Below are 22,664 nucleotides of genomic sequence, written 5' to 3' on the forward strand. Positions count from 1 at the left end.
CCACCGCCCAGGACCCCTGTTGCCTTGCAGAGCCTGACGCCCGCTCCGTGACTACGTGCCATGGGCCAACAGCATGTTTTTGGGAGCAACAGCCGTCGCTCATGCTGCCCTTTCTCTCCGCTAGCATCGCCTCAACCACGTGTTTCGCGTTTAAAAAAAGAAAAAGAGCAAAGCAACCGCGTGCGCGCCCGCGCGGTCTCGCGGACGCGCACAACGTCACGTGTCGTGCTCGCCCTCTCCCGCCGCCGAGCTTGGGCAGAGGAGGAGGGTAAAGGCCCGGCCCCCCCGCACGAACGTCCTGCGCGCTTTGGGCGCCGAGCGCTCAAAGCGCGCCCAACGCTCAAACCGACCTGGTGTCCGCGCCCGCTCCGGCGGTTGTTTCAACGCGCTCTTCGGGAGACAAACAGCGCGCGATCGCTTGAACGGACTCTGTAACGCGACGCGACAGTGGCGCACGATGACTGAGCCCTATGAACTGCTCCGCACGACTTGTGTGACGACCGGGCGCAATTTATCGTAGTCGCGGAGAATTCGAGTCCACCCCTCGGCGCTATCTTATATTCATGTCCTCGACAGGCCCCGCGGCGAAGTCCTGCGATGCCGCACTCAAAACAACGTGAGTCGTTCTCTGTCAACGAGCGCCGTCGCTCCAGTTCCGCGGGTTTCCACAGCTGGGGTTGAAAACTCTGCTCGGTGTTGTGCGGTGCTGGTATCCTGTGTCGAACAGTCGCCATGAACTGGATTAGACGCTTACCGTGGCGCACCAGAGTTTTGACGTGCGTCGTGGGGCTCGTCTTCGCCGGAACACTCCAGGGTAAGAAGAGCTCGTCGTTTTCTTTGCCGCTTACAAGACAATAACAAGACTACGTTGCAATCAAACATATATTGGATGCCGGATTTTACTTCAATTCCGGCGCAACATCATATTCCTGCGATGGTTAGCTTAAATAAAATCGCCCTGTTTTGAATTATCTTTGTTTTCTTGTTGCGAGCGGTATCGTTATTGGTCAACGGCGTCAATGTGAAGTGAGAAGATTAAAAGAGTGAAGGCATCTCTGAACTCCGATTTGTGGTAGCAGCTTATATATTCATAAGATCGCATACTTTCATCCGAAATTGCATGCGATTAGAAGAGTTCCCAACTGTAATGTAACGCGTTATTAATGAGCCTACCGTAATGTCGTAGTTAACTAGACAAAAGTAAACAGCGCTTTGAAAACAACTTCAAAACCAAACTTGACCCACTGATGCCATTTTGTTTTCACAATTGCTACTTGAAAAATTTACGTAGTATAAGAGTTCCCGCGTAGCAAAGAGTTCTAGCGAGAATTTTCGCTTGTTTTTGTGAGGCTCCGTCGAGACTGGCGCAAACTTCGGCGAGAGCTTTCGGGGCAATTCTGAGTACGTCTGATCCCCCACTGCGAAACAACGTGAGTCATTTATTGTTTTAAAGTTCATTCCTCGGTTCCAGTAACTTTAGAAGACATAACTGGAGGAATCTTCCTAGCGGATTCCTATAACCACCAACGTGCCTTACCCTACGCTGAGAGTAACTGCATCGGTTCGCGCAAGCAGGATAAGTTTGTTGAGTGTACTTTGACAGGAAGTCAATGTATGGACGTTACCGCTTAGTTCTTTTTAAACTGTATAACTGAACTTCAAAAAGTCAGTAAAACTCTAAACTCTATAAAACTCTATAACTGAAGTCAAAAAGTCAATAAAAGTTTTTAGGTCCTTATTTTAACGAGAAACTAAAAACGTTACTCTGGAATGCCGTTTCTGCATGGTCTTGGGTGATAATCACGGTATGCGCAGTCATCACACAGACAGCCACACCCACCCACAGACACGTGCATGCACAATAATGCTGTTCACAAAGTCTAGTTTGACCACTAGACATTTGAAATAATGTAATGCGCAAAATGACCAGCATTGTTTCTGCTATACTAGGTACCGGCTGATAATTGGTGTGGCAGTTAGCCTTGATGCCGGCATGGTCGTGAAAATACCGCGTCAATAAATATTCCAAAATTAACCTGTGTGTTCATAACACCTATACTGCAGCGAAGAATGACATCGATGCTCTTAGAAACTTAAGCTTCTGTTGGGGTTTGATGTTTATGCTATTGTTGTTGTTTAGTAACTGCACATCCATGTTTAGTGGGGCATGACCAGGGATCAGCTACTTACTTTTTACTTCCAAACACCTTGAACGTTCAATTCTGATAACACGATAGAAAAACAACCGATAATAATTTTCGCGTGCTCGAAAAAAAAAAACAAAAAAAAACGCTGGGTGATTTGGTCCGTATTCTCTTGATGATCACAGACCGAGATCACAAGTACACAGCATTGATGCTTTGTAATTTTCTTCTTCTTACCCTGGATAATTCGTGACTGCGATGGTCAGTGAAGACTTAACTCAAGGAGCAGAAAGCTCTCTGAATGCGAATGCACTGACGTATACGATTATAAAAATCCAAACCACGTAGATTGACCAAGCGATGTTGGCACGTGGATATTGCCACGAACAGTTTGGACATATAGCTTTAATGCACGCTACAGCACATTGCAGGGGCATACAAGCATTTACGTAGAACTCAAGCATGGCTCTAAATGGCTCCAAAGCACGCACGTTGCCTTGCGCTATAGGTCACCTTGAGCGTTTACAGTTTCAATAAACATATTGAAAAATAAATACACATTTAGATATACTCGTGGCATTTACCTAACGAGACCGCGCTTGTTTTTAGTTTCACAGAAGAGATTTTTTTTTATTTATGCCACCTAAAATTCGCGCAGGAAATGCTTTCACTGCTACCTCACGCTTAAACAAGCCGAGAATGCAATGGCTAGTTTAACGTTCTGAGCACCGCCGCAGATTCCTGTTGTAGATATTCGCAGAAAAAAAATCTCGGCATTTACTGATGCGGATTCGTCGTAAACGACTTAGAGGCTTTGCGTTGGCACTACAGCGTTCTACAAGAAGGACGCCATACCAACAGAAGACTCGGAAACATTCGGGTAATGAGGTGTGAATTGGAATAACCGCAAGGCTCACGCCTCAGCTCTCTTGTCAAAGGACCGTGGAAATCACTTATTCAGTGTAGAAATGTGGAAACGCATTTTTTTTTTTCAATTTTCGATATGGTCCCACAACTGAGCTCGCCGGCGTAGCACTGAAGTAGCCACCACGCAGAGAAAGTACGCATCAGGTATTCCGTTAAGAGAGCGAGCTAGAACATGCCTTAAGTTATAGATAATAGAAAAAAATAAGTATCTGGAGCTAGAGCACTGCACGGGCCCGGGCCGGCCCGAAAGCCCGGGCCCGGCCCGGCCCGCGGGCCGGGCCGGGCCGTCCGAAGCGTTTTACGGCGGGCCCGGGCTGGGCTCGGGCTTGAAAGTGCGGGCCCGGGCCGGGCCTGGGCTTGAAGCTGCGGGCCTGGGCCGGGCCCGGGCTTGAGGCTGCGGGCCGGGCCGGGCCCGGGCTTGAGGCTGCGGGCCGCGCCGGACTCGGACCCGCTCATTAAAAGGCGTAAGTCGGGCCTTCGAGCACACGCAAACGTTATGCATTGCATGGTCTAAGGTATACTGTGCCAAGCTGAAGTGACACTGCAAAGAGTTAGCTCTTAGTAAAGCTTAGCAATAAAAATAGAAAAGCAGTTGAAGTGCTATTTTTTTCACCATTATAGATATAGATTGGCACTGTATATTTTCACTAACGTTTTGTCTGCGGGACCAGGCTTTGTCAAAGTAACAAGTACATCGTGGTGGGTTTCCTTATAAACACGCCAGATCACGTATATATATATTAACAGCACTAACAATGGGCCAGATCACGGTTGTTCCCACGGGAGGAATAACGATTTCGGTCTTTTATTCGAGGTTGACACATACGGTACATTTCATTTATATTCCTTGGTAATACGTGCCAAAACCACGATATGATTACGAGGCACGCCGTAGTGGCACCGGATCAATTTCGACCACCTCGAGTTCTCTAACGTGCACCTAAAGGTAAGTATATACACGGGTGTTCTTGCATTTCGCCCCCATCAAATTGCGGCCGCCGTCGCCGCGGGAATCGCACCCGTGTCCTAGGACTTAACAACGAAACAGCTTAACCGCTGAGCTACCACCGCGGGCTAAGCAACATTTCGATGCGTGCACACACCGAATTTTCCGTCCGATCGCCCGCTACAAAGAGCACGGCATCATTAATAATCATCATCAACAACTAATATGCTCTAGCGGGCCCGGGTCGGACCTGGTCATGAACAAGCGCGCCCTGGATTAGTTTAGTAATGAACGCCCGGGCCCAGGCCGGGCCCGGGCTTGGAACCACGGGCCCGGGCCGGGCTCGGGCTGGGTACGGTCAAGTACGCCCGGGCCCGGGCCGGGCCCGGGCTTGGAACCACGGGCCCGGGCCGGGCTCGGGCTTCATAAAGCGGGCTCGGGCCGGGCCCGGGCCGTAAAATCCGGCCCGTGCAGTGCTCTATCTGGAGCCATTTTCGGCCACACAGTTAGAACGTGAATGGAAAATGTGGGTCTCAGTGCCTGATAGTTGCGAAAATTTAATTGACTGCGAGTGCTTCTTGGCGTGCGCCAAGATATTGATCGCCATCAGCCTTAGGGAGCAAAGAAAGAGAATGCAAGGAAGCATATTAAATTGAAAAAAAAAGTCAAGCAAATAAATCAACAAGCGACCCAGACAAACAAAATGATTGATAAACAGACAGGCCGTACGAAGAGAAGCAACAGTATGCAGGAACGCGGTGTCCATTACGGACAACACGTAATAGTATTGGGCTGTCTGTTAGTGGGGCTCAGGTCACTTCAAATGCTGAAGCCCCGATAACTATTTTTAAGCGAAGCTTTTATGAGTGACAGATTTTGGTGGCGGCGTCATAGTTTGCAAAAAAAAAAATGCGGGTGTACACAAACTCGGCCATCGAAGGGGCGCCGGTCACACGAGATTTGAATGCGCCGTTTTCCGACAGTTGATGCTCTCTCGATCCTGGGCTTGTCGGCGATCAACTGTTTCTGATACGGCGATCTGATCTTTTATCTAGTTTACTTGTCATTTCATGTTGCCACATTTCATTGCTGCCTGGTTATGGATGCATGACTGTCGTTGTTGCCTGTAGCAATGAAGTGTTGCGCTGCTAAGCACGTGGATGCAGATCCAATTCCCGTCATGGAGGAAGGAAAAAGTTAAGAGGGAACATTGCGCAGTGTGATAGAAAGAAAGAAAAAACTAGTAGGTCAGGCATACACACGCCAAGCCCCATTTTCCTGATAGTGGAAAGGCTCCCGAATTTTTAACACGAAAGTGTTTTATGCAGGGGTCACCAAGACTTTGATGACGTGTTTCCGTCACGGAAATACGTCCGCAAAATGAACGCCATCAAATGGCAAAGAAACAAAAACTATAAGAAAAAGTTTCCTTGACAGGAGTCGAACCCCTGACCTCTCGACGCGTGACGATAGCTGGCGGGCGTTTAGCCCACTCAGGTACCGCCAAACACATAACGGAGGCTACATGAACGCGCCTTTTATCCTTCACACTTTCCTCTGACAGTACTCATGGATGGATGCACGGATGCTATGAGCGTCCCTTTTATAACGGGGCGGTAACATGTGTGCCACTAGACAAGAAAAAAAAAAAAAAACGCGCCGTTGCTACGACCGTCCCATTTGGCGCGTTTCGGATACAAGGGTAATTTCGTCAACGCTTTAATACACCGCGAAGTGGTGGCTTTAGCCCAAGCCTCGTTCACAGCATCCATCCATATCGGAAAATAGCTATCCGACGCTCGCCTGGCTGTCGCACCGCGTTCCCCGCTCGCCCTGTGAAAATTAACGGCCAGGCTAGAGGAAGACACGACGCCCGTAGCGTTTCTCTTCGCGTTTCACGACGCTTTGAAGGAGTGCATGTCGAGTATCAGTGTTTATTACGTGCTTGTTGATTCCATATTTGTGCGAGATTCATAATATGCGGTGTCCACGTATATGAGAAATCATGATCATGGGTGTTAGTCGTCGGACCAGAGATCGCCAATAGGCGTCAACGTGAGTGCGTCCACATCAAGCGGTACTATATCTGCCACACAGTAGACATTGTACAAGCTCTCATATACTAATGCGTTATAAGCAGTCAACTACTTCTGTGACGACACGTTTCACTTTCGTGTTATACCGATTGCTATGACAGAGGGATCAACCGTCTTTTTTCTTTGTCAGCTAATGCGATGCCCACTACAGAAGCAAACATTCACACTAAAACAAACAAGATGTTCGCGATTCCAAACGCTGTGCAAGATTTCTTATCAAAGGACAGACATAAATCATCCTGTATCCTGACAGCGATGCTTTAATTTTATTCAGCAAGCCGTAGAATACTCATCCAACAGACTTTGGTAAGCGAAACCCATAGGCACCAGCGTACCCGGCACTGTTTTCAGGTTTGCGCACGACAGCCTGAATGTGTTTTTCGTGGTATACACGTACTGCTTAATGCGCGCTCGCTCTGTATGTCCATTGTTACGCAATTCGCTAGATAGTTACACCTGACACACTCACATTTGTCGCATTAGCACGAATTCTGCGAGTTATAGCCTGGTCGGACGATCACGTGACATTAGGCAGCCCGGAGAGCAGTGATAAAATACAAAGGCAGCATTTTTCTCACTGCATAACGCCTCGCTAACGCTCGCATATTGTTTCTACCGCCGCCATCTTTCATTAGCAAATGGTTGCGCTGTCTGATCGGCTAGTCGTGTTTCCATCGCTTCACATGATTGAACAAAACGTAACTTTATCTATGGCAGATGGTGGTAACTAGAAGGAGTGATGGGCGATACGTATAGAAGCAGTTATACGACGCACTCAGATAACACGTAAGAATTTATCAAAACACAATCTCTTAGGGAATGCAGCCCCGTACAAAGCGCGTAAGCTCGTCATTTATCAATGCTACTTTGAAATATAGATTCTGCCCCTCCCCTCCCCCAAATAAGTATATTTATACACAGAGCTGGTAACACCTCTTGCTGGACTTTGTTGCTCCCAGTCAATGGCCGCTCTAAGTGGCTCGATTGGAATGTGCGATGTGTGTTCAAAGAGTAGCGAACCTTTGCTTTGGTCAGCAGATATATATTGATTGATTAGCCGGCACAAAGACCTAATTCCTTTCAAGGTAGTTTCCTCGACAATGCACACACCTCTCCTTGTGCTCCCACCATTGGTGGAAACATTTCTGTAACGTACTTTTCGAAGGGTGATCATGCGACCCGTCGCATTCCGCGTGATGTCTCCTCTTAATTCGAATCGATTTCCTTTCAGTGGACTTCCTTTCCGTGAATGCTGCCATAACAGCTAGATTTTTCAACGGTGCCACACTTTGGGCATGACCTGGCTCGGGAGGAAGTGCTTGTCGTATAGCGGAAACTTCGCTACCGGCGTTGGGAGTCACTTTGAGTGGGGATATAAAGATTGAGTCGCAGCGTGTGCGGACGCCTCCGCCAGAGACCACCGATCTGGTATGGGCGGCCGTGCAAAGGGCCACTCCCCACCCGGCAATCTTTTAAGAGAGCGTGGTTTTGCGCTCGCGGGAACACTTGCCACCTCCATCCGTCATGTGGGCGACACGCCCGTCGAAGAGAGATCGTCGCACTCGAGAACGGCGCCCTAGTCGACGCCGATTTCTGCTCCAAGCCCCCCTTTTTTTTGAGCATCTATGGGGACGTAAAAGAAGGCACCAACGAACTGATGGAGTTGGAAGTACAGTAGGGTCTTTCATGGGTCGTCGTAATGAGTACTTAAGTAGTACGTCAAAAAAGAGCGCATAGCTCTGCAAAAGACATTGACAAGACAAATGCTGGGTGTACAGTGGACGTACTTAAATGGACAACTTAACATTTTGTAGCCTTTTTGTACAGCTCCCATTGCATTTAGATATGCTTTGATTGAGTGCTAATTTCCAAGAAGCATGCACAAAGGGTAGGATGAAGAGGTAGCTAATGCGCGATACCACCATCACTTAATAGTCAGGGCCGGAGTCAGGAATTTTTTCTTGGGGAGTGGCGCAGTTCTAGTGAGACATGTCCTTCACAGGGCATGGCGCTTCTGAAACTAGTAGCTGTTGGATTGGCTTTGCGGTCGTTCTTAGGGAGGAGAGGGGGGGGGTGATGGGGGACAGCAGAGGCAGCTGCCCCCACCCCCTCTCCCCTCCCTTGGCATTCCACCTGTTAATAGCAGCTGTATAGAAAGCCATATCGCTCGCATTATAACTAACAACGCAACACAGCACTATAACACAGTACTAACTACAGTAAAACCTCGGTGATACGATCACGGCTCGTACGAATTTCGGGGTGATACGAATTTTTCTGTGGTCCTGGCCAAGGCCCGTTAGCCTGCAATGTATTAGAGTACGGTTGTTGCGAACAGACTTGCACCCCGCGACGTTTGATACGAACGTACGCTAGCGCACGAACAGGTGCTGCCCGCGCTGTCGCGGAAGACGCGGCAGTCACGCGCATGCGTGGGCATGCGCGCTGCGTGACCATCAACGGTGCGTCGTTGCCTCCGAGATGGCGCGCGCAAATCTTGGAGGCCTTTAAGCGCCTTCGCGTTTAGATTACAGATGACGTTGACGTCGCGTTTTTTTTTTTCCCCGACGCGTTGACGCGTGCTCCTGTGCTCGAGGCAGCAGCGTCTTTGTATCTTTGTACTGTGTTAACACGTGCCTGCCACGTCGGTGGAGGCCATGTCCCCGCAATCAAGCGTTCTATGAAACAAGACTGAAACTTAGGCTGCGGGTTTGTTATGAAGTCCCATTAAAGGTGGAAGAAGGCCCAAGGAGACGAATCGGACGGTCTTGGCGAAGGAGCTTGGCCTCTGTGTATCGTGTGCAAAGCGCTTTTTAAGCCACTTTCGCCGTAGTACTCAGGTATCATGTAGAAAAGCGTAGTAAGATTAGGAATGGGCTACTAACGGTCATGGGGCACAACACATCTGGTTCCTTAATTACACACACGCGCATGCACCGTATATATACGAGTACAAGTATGATCGTTGACGTCTAAAAACTTTACTGGCAACCATTGAGAGCTGTTCATGACGTCGCTGCTGCTCTGAGAAACACTGAATCAAAACATATGCCAACTTTCTTTTGTCGCATAATAATTTTCTATGTTTTCTGGTGATACGAATCTCGGATGATACGAATATTTTTGGTAACCCCGCGAGATTCGTATTACCGAGGTTTTACTATATAAACAAAAGTACGTCACAATCACTGTCGCTCTCAAGTCCGCACCTTCATCGTCGGTCGCCTAGCAGTATAGGGCACCTCTCAAAAGTCTCTACGCGGTAGTATGCGACCTATAAAAGAAGCTTTTACCTTCAAATATGGAGAAACTGGCTCACACGAGACTAGTGCGCCGAGCCATGAGAGACCAGATTCGACTACGTTACGGCTGAACGCTCGGCACTGTTAGACTACATCTACATATCGCTCGGGTGCCTCCGCAAATTATAACAAATATTTCACTCTGTTCAATTTGTTCCTTCACGTCGTGCTCCTATACAGTTCCTTAGATGGCCTCTGAATCACCGCGAGCTCGAAGGCAACATAGCGGTTTCTCTCTTGCCTTCGCTTCCCTCCCTACAGACGCTATCTGCGTGTGTCCCTGCAAGTGCTTCTCCTGCGTGCCAGTGTTTCTTGTCTGTCTTGTCTTACAGCTGCGCTATTCAGTATTCATAGGCGCTGTCTCCTCCTCGCGGCTTGCATCTTTTGCAGACACGTGCAGGGTATACCGCAGTACTCATCGTCATGCTGACCATGTGACCGCATAGCAAAGCGCGACACCTGGTGTATCGGAACCGATACCCCTGGTATACGGACCAATCGACAGCTTGTACCCTGGTGACGTCACGTGCATCACCCGTGTGGTGTCACAAAGTGTGGCGCAAAGCCACGGAACGGAGCGAGAGAAGATTGCGATAGTTCTTGAATTTTGAATTACCAGAAGTAGTTTAGAGACCTTTTAAAAGCAGTCAATTTGAATTCACCTATCTTTTACCCAATAAAATAAGTTACCTAGGAGAAATAATGTTCCAGGAACGACACGACTTTCTCCATTTTGAACGGATTTGCGTGTCCGCATATAATTGTGCGAATGAGTGTGGCCGTGAATTGTGGTGCCCGTTTCGTTTCCTAACCTGCGTTTTGTGTTGTATCTCCTCGAACATTGTTTTTAAATATAGAACGCTATGTAGGCGGTTAGAAATGGCGTCGGCTTTAAGTAACCGCTTGAACGACTTACGCGAAAGGCGCCTTGCTACATCGACAGAGCTCGTTGTTCCTCGCTTAATTAACGAGGGTAATTCCTTTAATGTATACGCAATGCGCGCACAAAACGGCATTCTCGCTAAACAGTGTGAAGATAATTGTGGCGTGACTAGATTACGGGAGAGGGGAGCTTCGTCGGCACTCTCTCGACTCGTGTTGCGTGCGCCTCGCCCCCAAATGCGAATTCATGATTCATTCGCGCGCCCGTTTTCCAAGCACTGAGTGATGGCGATGACGACGAGATTCGCCCGCTTCGTTGCTTGTGGCGTGCGTTACTACGCGATCAGCATTCATGTATAGATGCATCAAATCAAGCTGCACGCGAGATTTTCGCTTAACACCCTTTTTTTTCTTGTCCCGAGCAAGGTGCATGTGAGATACGTTTCTATTTACGATGAGTCCGCGATAAGTGCCTGTCGTTTAAACCGAAACAGAGAAGAGGGTGCATGGTAGATGCCAGCGCCGATGATTGATTATAAAAGCAAAGCATTAATTCTACCACCGCTGGTGAGCTGAAATTCTGGATGTAAGGAAAAGAGAAAACGAAAAAGACAAAACATATGCATGATGTGGGAGTGAAACAAATCGCGGCACTCGAAGTCCAACTGCGAATTGTCTTCTGCGGTTACTGAACGCGGCTGTACATACATCACTCAAGTTCCAACAGATGAAAGGTTTACGGCTAAGTCGCTGCCTAACTGAAAGCCACTCACATGCACCATGTGGGCTGATGCATCTTTTCCCGGCAAATTATTCTTGTTAAAGTACAAACAAACTTGAAGGACGCTTGAGCTTCGCCTTCAAGAGTAGAACGCGATAGCATAATCAGGCGCCCCGTTCGCATTGCCTTGTCGATCGCTAGCCTTGCATCGCTTCTCGGTGGACGCCTCAACTGTGCCGCAAGGAAAGAAACGTGTGTGCACGTAAGATTGGCCGTTTCAAACTATCCTAGAATGCCTACTGCAAGAACAGTTGCGAAGTGCCCACTACGCCATAAGTCTTCCCTTTGCGGATTGACGAAGTACCTACGACGCGTCCGTAAGGCAACACGCGCATCTCTGCAGCGGCATACTTTGTTGATGCTGTTGCTGATGATTAATCAGGCATTAGCGCTTTGTAATGAGTGAGCCTTTAAATCACGCACTAGTTGCGCAATTAGCATGTGCCGGGTGCGATTCTTCGTTCCTACCACGCAATATTACATGAGTTAAGGACACATTCCCGCAATACATGACATTAGTATGTTTTTTTAAATAGTTTCAAGCACTGGCGCGGCTCTGTGGTAGAACACCTGCTCGCCACGCAGAAGACCTGGTTCTGTTCCCACACTAACCGACCATTCTTGTTAATTATTTATTTGCATATATAACCGCCGACACCGACTTCAGAATTTCTGCGAAGCGAGCTCTTAAACGCTATCGCGTTAAAAAAATTTATGGGGTAGTAACATTCATGAAACCAACACGCTAACCAAATTCCGCGGAGCGAGAGAGAGAGAGAAAGCATAAAAACAAGAACTCGACTTTGTCGACCCGTTCAGGACATCATAAGAATACGCCTATTCAGATTACATCATAGTTCCTAAATCGCGAACCAAGCTGCTCATTCGATTTGAACAAGTTTGCTATGACAGTGAAGTGCGGGAAATCACAGAATACGGTCGTCGCTTTATCCGAAATGAACAAAATGCGGACTTTGCAGTGCGAACACGTTTCACGCTTAATGACTCCCGTATTCGGGGTGGTGAAACTATCCAGAAAGCAATTACTGTTTGCTAAGTAGCGCATGTAACAATAGAAAAAGAAAGGAAAGCGAGAAAGCGTCAGTAGTGTAGGCAGCTTAGAGTGTTTCCCGCACTCTGCCCGGCTTTCCGAGCTCAGCGTCTTCTCTACTGGTCTTGGCGAGAAAGATTAAAGCGGCTGGTCAACGCGCACGCTCAGCAGCGGGGCACTCGTAGCGCGTAGGGGCTTCGGAAGACAAAATAAGGTGCACGTACGTAGGGGTATAAACAGGGAGGGCGTCGCATCAAAATAAATACGTACACATACATAGAGCTTACAGGACGCACGCGCGCGTGGCCATGGGAAGAGGAATGGATTGTGGCGCTCAGAGTTGTTGGGGGTCCTTGAATGGGGATATGGGGGGAGACCTCCGTTGGCACGGCTTTTCCCCAGGGAAGGGAAGCGGCGCGAGCCGCGCGCGTGGTAGCAGCGCGAGGAGCTGACCACTCCATCACGCAGCCGCTTAGTCAGCGCCTTCGGCGGGAACACCGGGGCTCGACGGTCGAGGAGAGACTCCGCAGGGACCAGTTTTCGCTACGCGTAACGCTTCGCCGTAACTCACCGCCGCAAGCCGAGGAGGAGGAAGGCTCGCCTCAGTTCTTGCGGGCGTTTGAGAGTGTATAGGCGCGAGTTTGTGGCCCGCGCCGGTGTTTACTTCCACCACTGTCACCGTTTCACTCCATTCAGCTGCCGCGAGCGAGACAATGCGCCCGGCGGTGCGCGTACGGTCTTCTATACTATACCCGGCTGTCACTGCTCCCACAACCGGTGATACTTAACCTACGCAGCTTCACTGAGAAGCTTCGGCTTACGCATGTGTAACGCTGATGGTTCGAGCAATCGTTGAACATGGAACGTCGCTGAAGCCAGTGTTTCGACAAGTGGACTTGTCTTTGTCAAGGCAACAACGTCAATTCAAGGTAGTAACTGTTGATACCTTGACGAAGACATGTCCACTTGTCGAAACGTCGTCTCTAGCGACATTCCCTGTTCAACGATTTCTCATCACTTCAAGTTTCCATCTTCCCTTGAACTATGTCGTTATAAAACGAGCTCAGAATTCATGAATGTATTTGATAACACGTTATTGCTCTGCTCTATCAGCGGACGAGACCTGTATCGTCGCAAATGCGCTGTAAGCGGCGCGGACAATGATAGCGAAACTGCATCTCAACGACACCGTGTTTCGCATCTTTTGTTAAGCTTAAAAAGCCCTTATCTACGCGGCTTTTCATCAAAAATGTTCTCGCGATGTACACGAAGTCCTTTAGCCTCCGGCAAGTCTTCGGTATTCTTTTTTTGTTCTGTCGCTGGTGCTTAAATCTGGATAATGACTCGTGTAACAGTGCGAAAAAGTAGAAAGGACGACGATAGAGGCAGAGTGTAAAGAGCACTTTACACTCTGTCTCTGTGGTCGTCCTTTCCACTTTTTCGCGTTGTTACACGAGTTGCAATGAACCAAATAGCCTAGCAAGCAACCATTCTGGATAGTGGCAGAGGTCAATTAGAGAATTGCAAATAATCGCGGCCATTAACAGATGAAACAGTGTAAGAACGTTTGTATTTCGAGATTGAGAAAATTTCTTTTTCTTGCCGGAAGAAAGGCAGCAATGAAGGTACGAAACATTACCGCAGCCCCACTAACATCTCTACTCCCGTCTTCCGAACGTTATACCGAAGGCGGCAGGGCGTCGGCACACGGCGGCCGCCAACTTGGAGGGAACGCGCATCATAAAAGGATGCGGCGGAAGCGTCACTAGGACCAGCACAGAAGGCGAACCGTTAATGCAGCGGCCCAATCCAGCAACCAAAGGAGCCCCGAGGCAAGCAGCATCAGGAAGAGAAGGACAGCTGGGAACGCTGTAATCATGATCCGGCCGAGCACCCGGCCTTCATTCATCCTCGGGGTTTGTTCCTGCCGCTGGCTTTTATCTGGGCTCCGCCGATATGTGCGCGGTGCCTCTCGTGTAGGGCCTAGATTGTAAGACGAGTGTTGTTTCTCTTCCACTCTTCGGCGGGTCTCTTTGCTGCAAGATGGTGAACGGAAAGGGGAAGGGGCGCGCGGCGGTGCGACCGGATGGTCCGATTGCGAGCGCCGCGTCTTGTTCCGGTCATTGAAAGGAGCGCGCATCATTAGGCCTCTCTCGTACGGCGGCCCGCGCGCGAGAGGCATAGGTGGTCCCATCGGCCGGCTCTGCGGCTAACCCGTTGTCCGCACGATTGGCTCGGCATCGCGACTGCCGGAGCCGCGGGCTCGCGATAGAGCCCGGCTCTCTCTTCTCGTTGGGCACCGGCGCTCTGCTCGATCACCGGAGAGCTCCGCGATCTCCGGGGCCTCTCTGCTCACACGCTCTTTTTTGTTGCGTTCCCTCTCGAAGCATCGGTGGCGGTGATTGTGCTCGTACAGACATCTGTCTCGCGCTCGTCGCGACGCCGTGTCTTTTGTCCTGTTTGAGGTGCGCACTCGGTAAGCCTGCAAGCACATTTCTTCGCGGAAAGACTGAGCGAGAACGAAGGACGTCTACTATACAGAGCTGTCCGTAACCTCCTGTATTATTTCCCTCTATGCGTTGATGAGAGGCTTGGCCATCGGACAGCATTAGGCCATTAGGATGACAGGCCTTTAAGAAGACAAGATCTTGTGGCCATAGTCTCCTGCGTCTGCAATGTAACAAGGCTACGAAAGCGATGCAGCGTTTCTCGAGACATACCAACCTGAACAAACTCTTCTGATGGAATGGACGCGTGCGTTAGCACGTAGTACGAGGTTATAGCCCCGCCGTGGCAGCTTAACAAGTAACGTGTATAGTGCTGTTAAGCTTGAGGGAGCGAGCACGATTCCCGGCCACGGCGGTCACCTTTTGGTGAAGGCAAGATGCAAATAATACTCGTGTGCCTATGTTTAGATGCACTTCAAAGAACGTGCGCAAAATCTGTTTGTTTGTTTGTTTGCCCTAAGGAGAATCTAAGCCAAATCTAAGCACACGGGTGTTCAGTTCAAGGTGGTCAAAATAATCCGGAGTGCCCCACTACGGCCTGCCTCACAATCATACCGTGATTTTGGCGCGTTAGGTCCCAGCAATTGTCACTTAAGCGAAAGCGTTTATTGACTAGTTTGGCGAAAGCGCGCAACCAGCTGGCGTACGCAAAAGTCATGTCCAGAGAGCTTGTGACCTCTCCCATCGGAATTGACGCCAGCGCCAACAACTGCCGCAGAAACCACGTGCAGTCATGGCCCCGTTTATTGGCTAGGTTGACGAAAGCGCACGTCCATCTGGCGTTGTGGGAAAGAGGAATCCGCACAGACAGCGGAAGTGGCGAAGGAAAGCGCATATGAATAGTCGGCTCGAATACAACTTTGGCGGTCGTACTACTTCGATATATCCGAGACCTGTAATGTATACTGACTGCATCGACGACGAAATAGAAGAGGACGTGTAAACTGTTGTCAACACCACTTTGACGTCTAGCAAACCTTGTCATCATCATCATCACAAGCCTGACTACATCCACTGCAGGGCGACGGGCTCTCCCATGTTCCGCCAATCAACCCGGTCCTGTGCTTTCGGCTGCCACATTACGCCCGCAAACTTCTTAGTGTCATATGCCCACTTAACTTTCTGTCTCCCTCTCGCGCGTTTGCATTTCGCTCGTTTTGCGGAGCGGGTCAGGGAACAAACGGGTGTTAAGGACACCATAGTCGAAATCAAGAAGAAGAAATGGACATGGGCAGGGCATGTAGTGCGTAGGCAAGATAACTGCTGGTCATTAAGAGTAACAGACTGGATCCAAAGAGAAGGCAAACCATGTAAACGAACACAGTTCTGCCTCTCGCACTGCCTCACCCTTTATAACACAACTCGGCAGCAACACTTTGCAGCACTTCTCCACAACAACAACTCTGCCAAAAGAAACGCTTTCGCGTCCTCATTTCATAAAAGTATGCTTAGAGATTATCTGCTACTTTTATTATTACGTGCGAAGTACTGTGGTCCTCCTTGTCTTTCCGTACCATTTTACTTTTCCCAGTGCCGGGCCTTCCCCTATTAATGCGCTCCTCTCTCTTTCTCTCTACAATTTGCAAGTACACGAAGGCATTGCAGAATCACCAGCTCCAATATTTAAACAGAACTGTACGTTTTAAACTCAGTAACTGAAACACTAACAAACCTTTTTCTGGTTAAACGGCGCAGTGGCCATTGTAACTGGTCACACAAGTTGTGACGGCCTCTCATCGAAATCACAGGAGAAACGTTAGGTTGCGCTTTCTGTCGGGCATGGATGAAAAACAAACACATTCGTTAAAGAAACGTACGCCGTATTCAAGGAAAATTTTATCTACACTCACCATTGAAGTCAAGAAAGTTTACCATTGGATGAAATCTGTACGACTACTGTCGCGAGGCACAAAATGCCATAGCGACAGCGACACGCTATACACGGTAATACTCAATTAGCATGCAATATTCAGTCATGCGCGACAGGCAACCATTGTCACTGTAAGCAAAAAAGATCAAGGTCGGTAGGTGAAGACACGTGACAGTGCTCGATCGACAGCGACGCCACTCCTAAATACGCGCGTTTTCGCAGCAGTGTCCTTTCTGCGATTTCAGTAATCTCTGGCAAAACAATATAAGCCTGCGTCAAAGAGAACATGGCGGGACTGCAGAATGCAGCACTTGGTACAATAGCGTCGATCTATCTTTTGCGTGGCAGCCATGCACACGTCAATCGCAACTGCAGACGTTGACAGCGCGTGGTCAAGGACAATGCGTTAAGTGCCTTCGTGCATTGTCGTGCCCAATGAGCACGCACACCGAACATTATCATTTAAACGTGTCGTCAGTCTTGTCGTCGGATTGTTCATGAGTGAGATACTCATCGACCTGCTTTTCTGGTGTTGAAAGCCACTATTCTTGAACGCCTTCCGTGACATTTGCGACTACGCTTCGAGCAAGCTTGGCGGGTTTGTTGATTCGTTTCCATTTAGTTATAACACTACGCCTTCAATATAATGAAACCAGCGGACAATGAAGCCAAGGAATGCATAGGGGTCATTCTTTGTAGTTTTAAGTGCGGAGCACTTCAGTGCTGTCGGGGCCAGCCTTTTGTTGTCACTAGCCGGGTGGCGCGGGGTCTCCCCTGCGTCTTCTCTGGACCCCAATAAAGTTTGCATCATCATCATCATCATCATCATCATCATCATCATCATCATCATCATCATCATCATCATCATCATCGCTTGGCGTAACGCAGGCAAAACCACGTATAGCATAGCTATCTGTAGCATATTTTGAACACGCGCTGGCGCCAAAGAGAAGTCTCCTTCCTCTTGTTCTTCGAGCGCCTTGATGACAATATCAAGTGCGGAGCACCTTAGGGGCCCGGGCTGTCGTACGCTGTCGTATTCCGCTGTCGCCTGGCGTAACGCAGGCAAAACCACGTATAAAAATAGAAGAAAGAGAGGAAGCAAACGAGAAATAGAAAGAGAGAGAAAGGAAGGAAAAAAATAGGAAGAAAAATATAAATAAATAGTAATAGAGAGAAAAAAAGACAAAAAAAGGAAATAGAGAAAGAGAAAGAAAGAGAGGAGGAAAGAAAGAGAAAGCCGAAGAGAAACAAAAAAGGCCCAACGAGCGTTAGGATTATTGCGTAGGCTGAGTAACCGGAAATATGGGTTACGTAGAGACACCTTGATAATGTTGTAGAAAATGTACATGCGCCCAATATTGGAATTTGGGTGCATATTATTTTCGGGCGGCCCTGCTTATAAAACAAAACCTTTAGTTTTATTGGAGCGTGAAGCGCTGCGAATGTGTCTGGGACTCCCAAAGTTTGTGGCCATTAATGTTATGTATCAAGAAGCACGCCTTCCAACGCTTCTTTGTCGATTCCACATCTTAACGGTGCAAACTTTTTAAAAATTTTACAGCTTACCAGCTAGAAGATCTGAATACGCCTTTATCACAGACCCCGACTCCTTCTTTCTTGCCCATTGGCCACGATTTCATACACCCCAAATAATTTTTGTTCAAAAGAAACTGGACAGCATTAAGGTGGACATTAGAACGATAATTGAAACTAATGGCTCACATAGTAATATTACGATAGAATATGATGAAATTTTCCCCCCCAAAATCTAAGTTCCAATCTCTCCGATTTTTGAATAACAGCTTAAAAGGTTACTTGGTTCATGCAGAAACAAAAAACATAATAGCCACAGATGCTTCTGTGAATAATCAAAAGGCAGGCGTAGGAATTGCTTCCGATTTGCTTGGCTGGTAATTCTCAGTGAGGCTGCCAGATTTTACGTCTGTTTTTGAGGCTGACCTCTTGGCAAATATTTTGGCGCTTCGAAAACTGCCTTCAACCAAAAGTAGTGCAATCATAATAACAGATTCTCTTTCGGTATATACAGCACTTACAGCTTCAGAACATTCACGAGCCCTCATGACTTTGCGCACATTAGTTCCGCCACAGATGAAACTTCTGAAATTATTCTGGGTACCAGGTCACTGCGGGATACAACTAAATGAATTGGCCGATTCTTTAGCCCGGGCTTCCCTCGATGGACCAATAATTTCGGTACCCACAGAAGTAGAATACATAGCAGCGATCAGATATAGAAAATTAGCAATTTGTACAGATATGATGGAAACTATAACTAAATGGACAGAATATCAACACGTTAAATTTCCATGGAAACCTAAGTGGAGTCCATCTAGAAAGTTTGAGGTTATTATTTCCAAATTTAGATGCCGTGTCCCCCCATTAAACTTATATTTACACAGAGCTGGTTTAGCGATATCACCCCTTTGCCCATTTTGCGAAGAAACAGAATCTATTGAACATTATTTTATATCATGCCGCAACTATTCAATAATTAAGAAAAGATTTCTGGTTATTCCATTTTCGCGATTGGTTTACATTTAACTGCAGAAAATATTCTGAATTTTGGGGCCTCTGTTTTGGGACATTGTCATAGAGAAATGTTTGATGCTGTGTGTAATTTCATGTCAGCAACTAAACGTATTCCAACTTAAGGTCTAAGAAATACTGGAAAAATACTCGCGATATAATTATAAAATGTGATTAAAAGTAAGTCATAGAGCCAAATTTCGTCGGGTCAGGTAAACTCAGCTGTCTGGTCGGCTCAAAATTGTAATTAATATAATTATCCTTCATAGGCTATATTACCTTTTGTAATTAGATTGCTCTTTATCTTCGCGTTTTTTTTCTCTACTTTAGTAATAGGGAGGTAAAAAAATTAACGTAATTAACATCCGTGGCTACAATAATTTTTCTTGGCCAATCCCCCAGAGTGGGTATGTGCCAAAATTGGTAGGCTTCAATCAATCAATCAATCAATCAATCAATCAATCAATCAATCAATCAATCAATCAATCAATCAATCAATGCTGCGCAGCTCCACACTTCCTTCAGGCTTGGCACCCCTTGTGCGAAGCTGCCTTGATCTTTTTTAAACTGTAGATGTAGATGCAGGCATATGGGGCATTATTTGTAGTTTTTAACCGTAGTGTAGTAATTGTGACATCAACTGAAACGGAATTTAAAGTGAACGAAAGAACAACTTGCCCCCAGTGTAGCCTTCATTTATACAATAGTCTGAACGCCGCACCCATCCTTCAAGCACATTCAGCGCAGGTTGCTTCAAACACATTGATGTATATTGATGGTATTGGTTCCGCGCGTGCAGGCAGTAGGAAAGTGGAAGAAGTCCATTCTCTTTTGTAAACACACAACAATTGCAAAACATTCCGTAGTCGCCAACCGCACTCCTCGTGCTTGAGTGGATAGGTTCGCTTAATATTGTTACAAGCCATAAGGAACAAGAATGCTCCAGAAAGACGATGAAGACGAGGAGTGCAATAGCTATCGTGTTGTTGCTGTTCTGCCATCTTTGGCTGCAGCTTCTTCTATCTCTCTCCGTGCATAGTTTCTAAATATATTTACTTATTTTGAATATTCTCACCCTCGTGACATTTGGTGTAAGTGCGGGGTGTTCGATGCAGCAATATTTTCTTTTCTAAGCTCATATCTTGTTCCCCGTTTCTTTTCCGCAGTACAGGGTATCCACTGACCAGTTACTCTGGTTAAGCTCTCACGCTCCCTGCTTTTGTTCATTCTTTGCTTTCTCTATAGTTGTGGCTTCAAATGTAACTTTATTGCCGGAGCAACTTGCCACGTACTTCAGCTCTAATGTGAGCATGATTTACACCAAGGCCGCCACGGCTGACGTTTGTTCCCATCGACGTTCACTCCCTTGAGCTCACAATGTAATTTCCAACGTAGCTTTACTTCCCAAACGCTGTATCCCCGTAACAGAGAGTTATGAGCGAACATAAAACGGCGCCTCTGCGCTGTTTCCGCCTCCTCAGAGAGAACGGGTGTAAAGTTAACACACACCAGGCGGTAACTGAGTACGGAGTTAGTTTCTCTTAAAGCTTCGCTAATTTTGCGGATTGTGTGCGCTACGCCTCGTAATAACTTTGCTCTCACCAAGTAACGGGCTCTCACTTTGTTAAGAGAAGGTTTATTTTCACTGCCGAAAACGTTTTTAATTTAACTTGCGCACCGCAGAATCGCATACCACCTGTAACAACTTTTGTTTTAACGCATATCATTCATTTTTCTTTTCTTTTTCAAAGCAGTCTTGTCGTGTACGTTGACGGGAGTGTAATTTTTTTTTGAAAGGAAATGAATGTGCCAGCTATTTTGACGCCCTACGAGTTTACCATATAAACAACTTTCCTAAACCTGGTAATTAAAGAGTTAATTAAGAAGCTTTCGTTAGTTATTTTAGTGTAACTTTAGCAGCGGCAAAGTATTTCCGCCTGGATCCAGAATTCGTCTGTGCAGACGATAGATGCCTCACTTTCACGTCAAGCGGACGACTTTAGAAGCAAATTTCGCGGCGGATTTTGAAGCCGACACCGTGTAAAGACGTGCGCTGCGAGTGTGCTCTGGACGCTTAAAACAAAGTGAAACGCGTGTCGGGATGTCAATACGGGGTCCACACGATGCGCCCGCTTCGTCCCCGATGTTTACATGCGCTACGGATGCAGGACGGATTTCAAATCTCCGGCCCTCGACTTTAAATCGCGAAGCCCGAGGGGGCTGTTCAATTCATTTCTGAGCGGTGCGACAAACAGTGATTTTGCGATGCGTGCGGCCTAATTGATGCCAAAGCATGGTTTTGGCGAGCCGGACGCGGAAGTTGGGCATCAAATCCCGTGGGCTTCTATTGCAAATCCATCATTAATTACTGGTCCCGCACGACGCTCGCCTGTCAACCATGGGCCTAGCAAGGCATGGCTGGACGGCTCGCCATGTATACGCATCGCTGCCAGCGTCAGTTCCGGAACGCTGCCTATAGATTACGATGCCGCCGCGTGTATGTACTTATGACGTGCAATACTTTGACGAAGGGCCCGCGAAGTTGGCGCTTCCGGGATGCGGGGCTTAGGTTCCAAGCCCAGCGCATGTCTTTTGCTGCTAATGTATGCATCGTGACGTATCTGGTGCAGCACTGCGCTTACGCTAGCGTCAGGGCTCGCTTGATTCTTTTCTTGATTTTAGCTCATTTCTTCTCCTTTTTCTCCACTCCCAAAACTAAGTTCGATATCATGTCTTCCCGTTCATATCCCCATATGATGATGCGTATACAGAGCTTATCGAAGCAGAACTCGATCTGATGTTGCTGCTTATATGCGGCTTTCGAGTATAGTTTTAGGACTTCGTCTTTCTGAAGTGATCCACTCTCTATTGTCGGTCGCAACCTAAAAATAAGTACAAGCTCCGCCCACGGCCATCACTGTCCCAGCCAGAGAGAATTTGCATAGACCCTCCGTCCAATCACATTCGCTCATTTTCGTGACGTCAAGCCCCTTTCGCGTGTTTTAGATGATTGGTGTTCCGATGCAGACGCATATTCGTGTCGCTGGTTTTAAGTTGAAAACTTCAACGTCCTAGCAAATTTCATCAGAGATTCTGGCATAACTGATTAGCCAAAGGTCATATTTTAGGCAGGAACGACGAACCTTTAGTTTTCGATATGCGTAGTTTTTGCATTAGCACTGAAAATTACTTAAGTTTTAAAAAGGAAAGCAGGTTGCAGGACTTCCTTACGTAGGTGATTGACAGACGTGCCGTGGTTTTGTGGGCGGAGCTTGTATTTATTCTTAGGTTGTAATCGACTATAGAAATCTGCAAGCCTCTGTTTTAGGCTACACCTTTATGCGTGACGTGACGTAGCACACTGGGCTTGTTGGTATGACACCGATGAAGCTTTTAGCACACGATATGACGGGGACACAGACGGACGTCAGACACACAGGCGTAGACTTTCAACAATATTTATTTCGTGTCGAAGAACGATCTTTTATAGGCAACGCGTGTTGCAGCAATCATCGCAAGTGCGCAGCTGCAAACATCACCTGTCTTTACGTAGATAGGATAACTCTTTTTTTAAAATAGTGCGATTGAAGGCTTCGAGACACTTCCTT

The 22,664-nt window shown here is 47.6% G+C and overlaps 1 protein-coding gene across 1 annotated transcript in view; it reads left to right on the forward strand.

Annotated features, from left to right (window-relative positions):
• Positions 1 to 406: 406 nt before the first annotated feature.
• LOC119389528 (lachesin) overlaps positions 407 to 22,664 on the forward strand; it is a 74,638-nt gene continuing 52,380 nt past the window's right edge. The window contains exon 1 of the mRNA XM_037656838.2: positions 407 to 814. Coding sequence (XP_037512766.1) covers positions 733 to 814 — 82 coding nt within the window. The 5' untranslated portion in view covers positions 407 to 732. The remainder of the gene's footprint in view (positions 815 to 22,664) is intronic.

Source organism: Rhipicephalus sanguineus, chromosome 4 (assembly GCF_013339695.2).
Source record: "Rhipicephalus sanguineus isolate Rsan-2018 chromosome 4, BIME_Rsan_1.4, whole genome shotgun sequence".
Taxonomy (NCBI): Eukaryota; Metazoa; Arthropoda; class Arachnida; order Ixodida; family Ixodidae; genus Rhipicephalus; species Rhipicephalus sanguineus.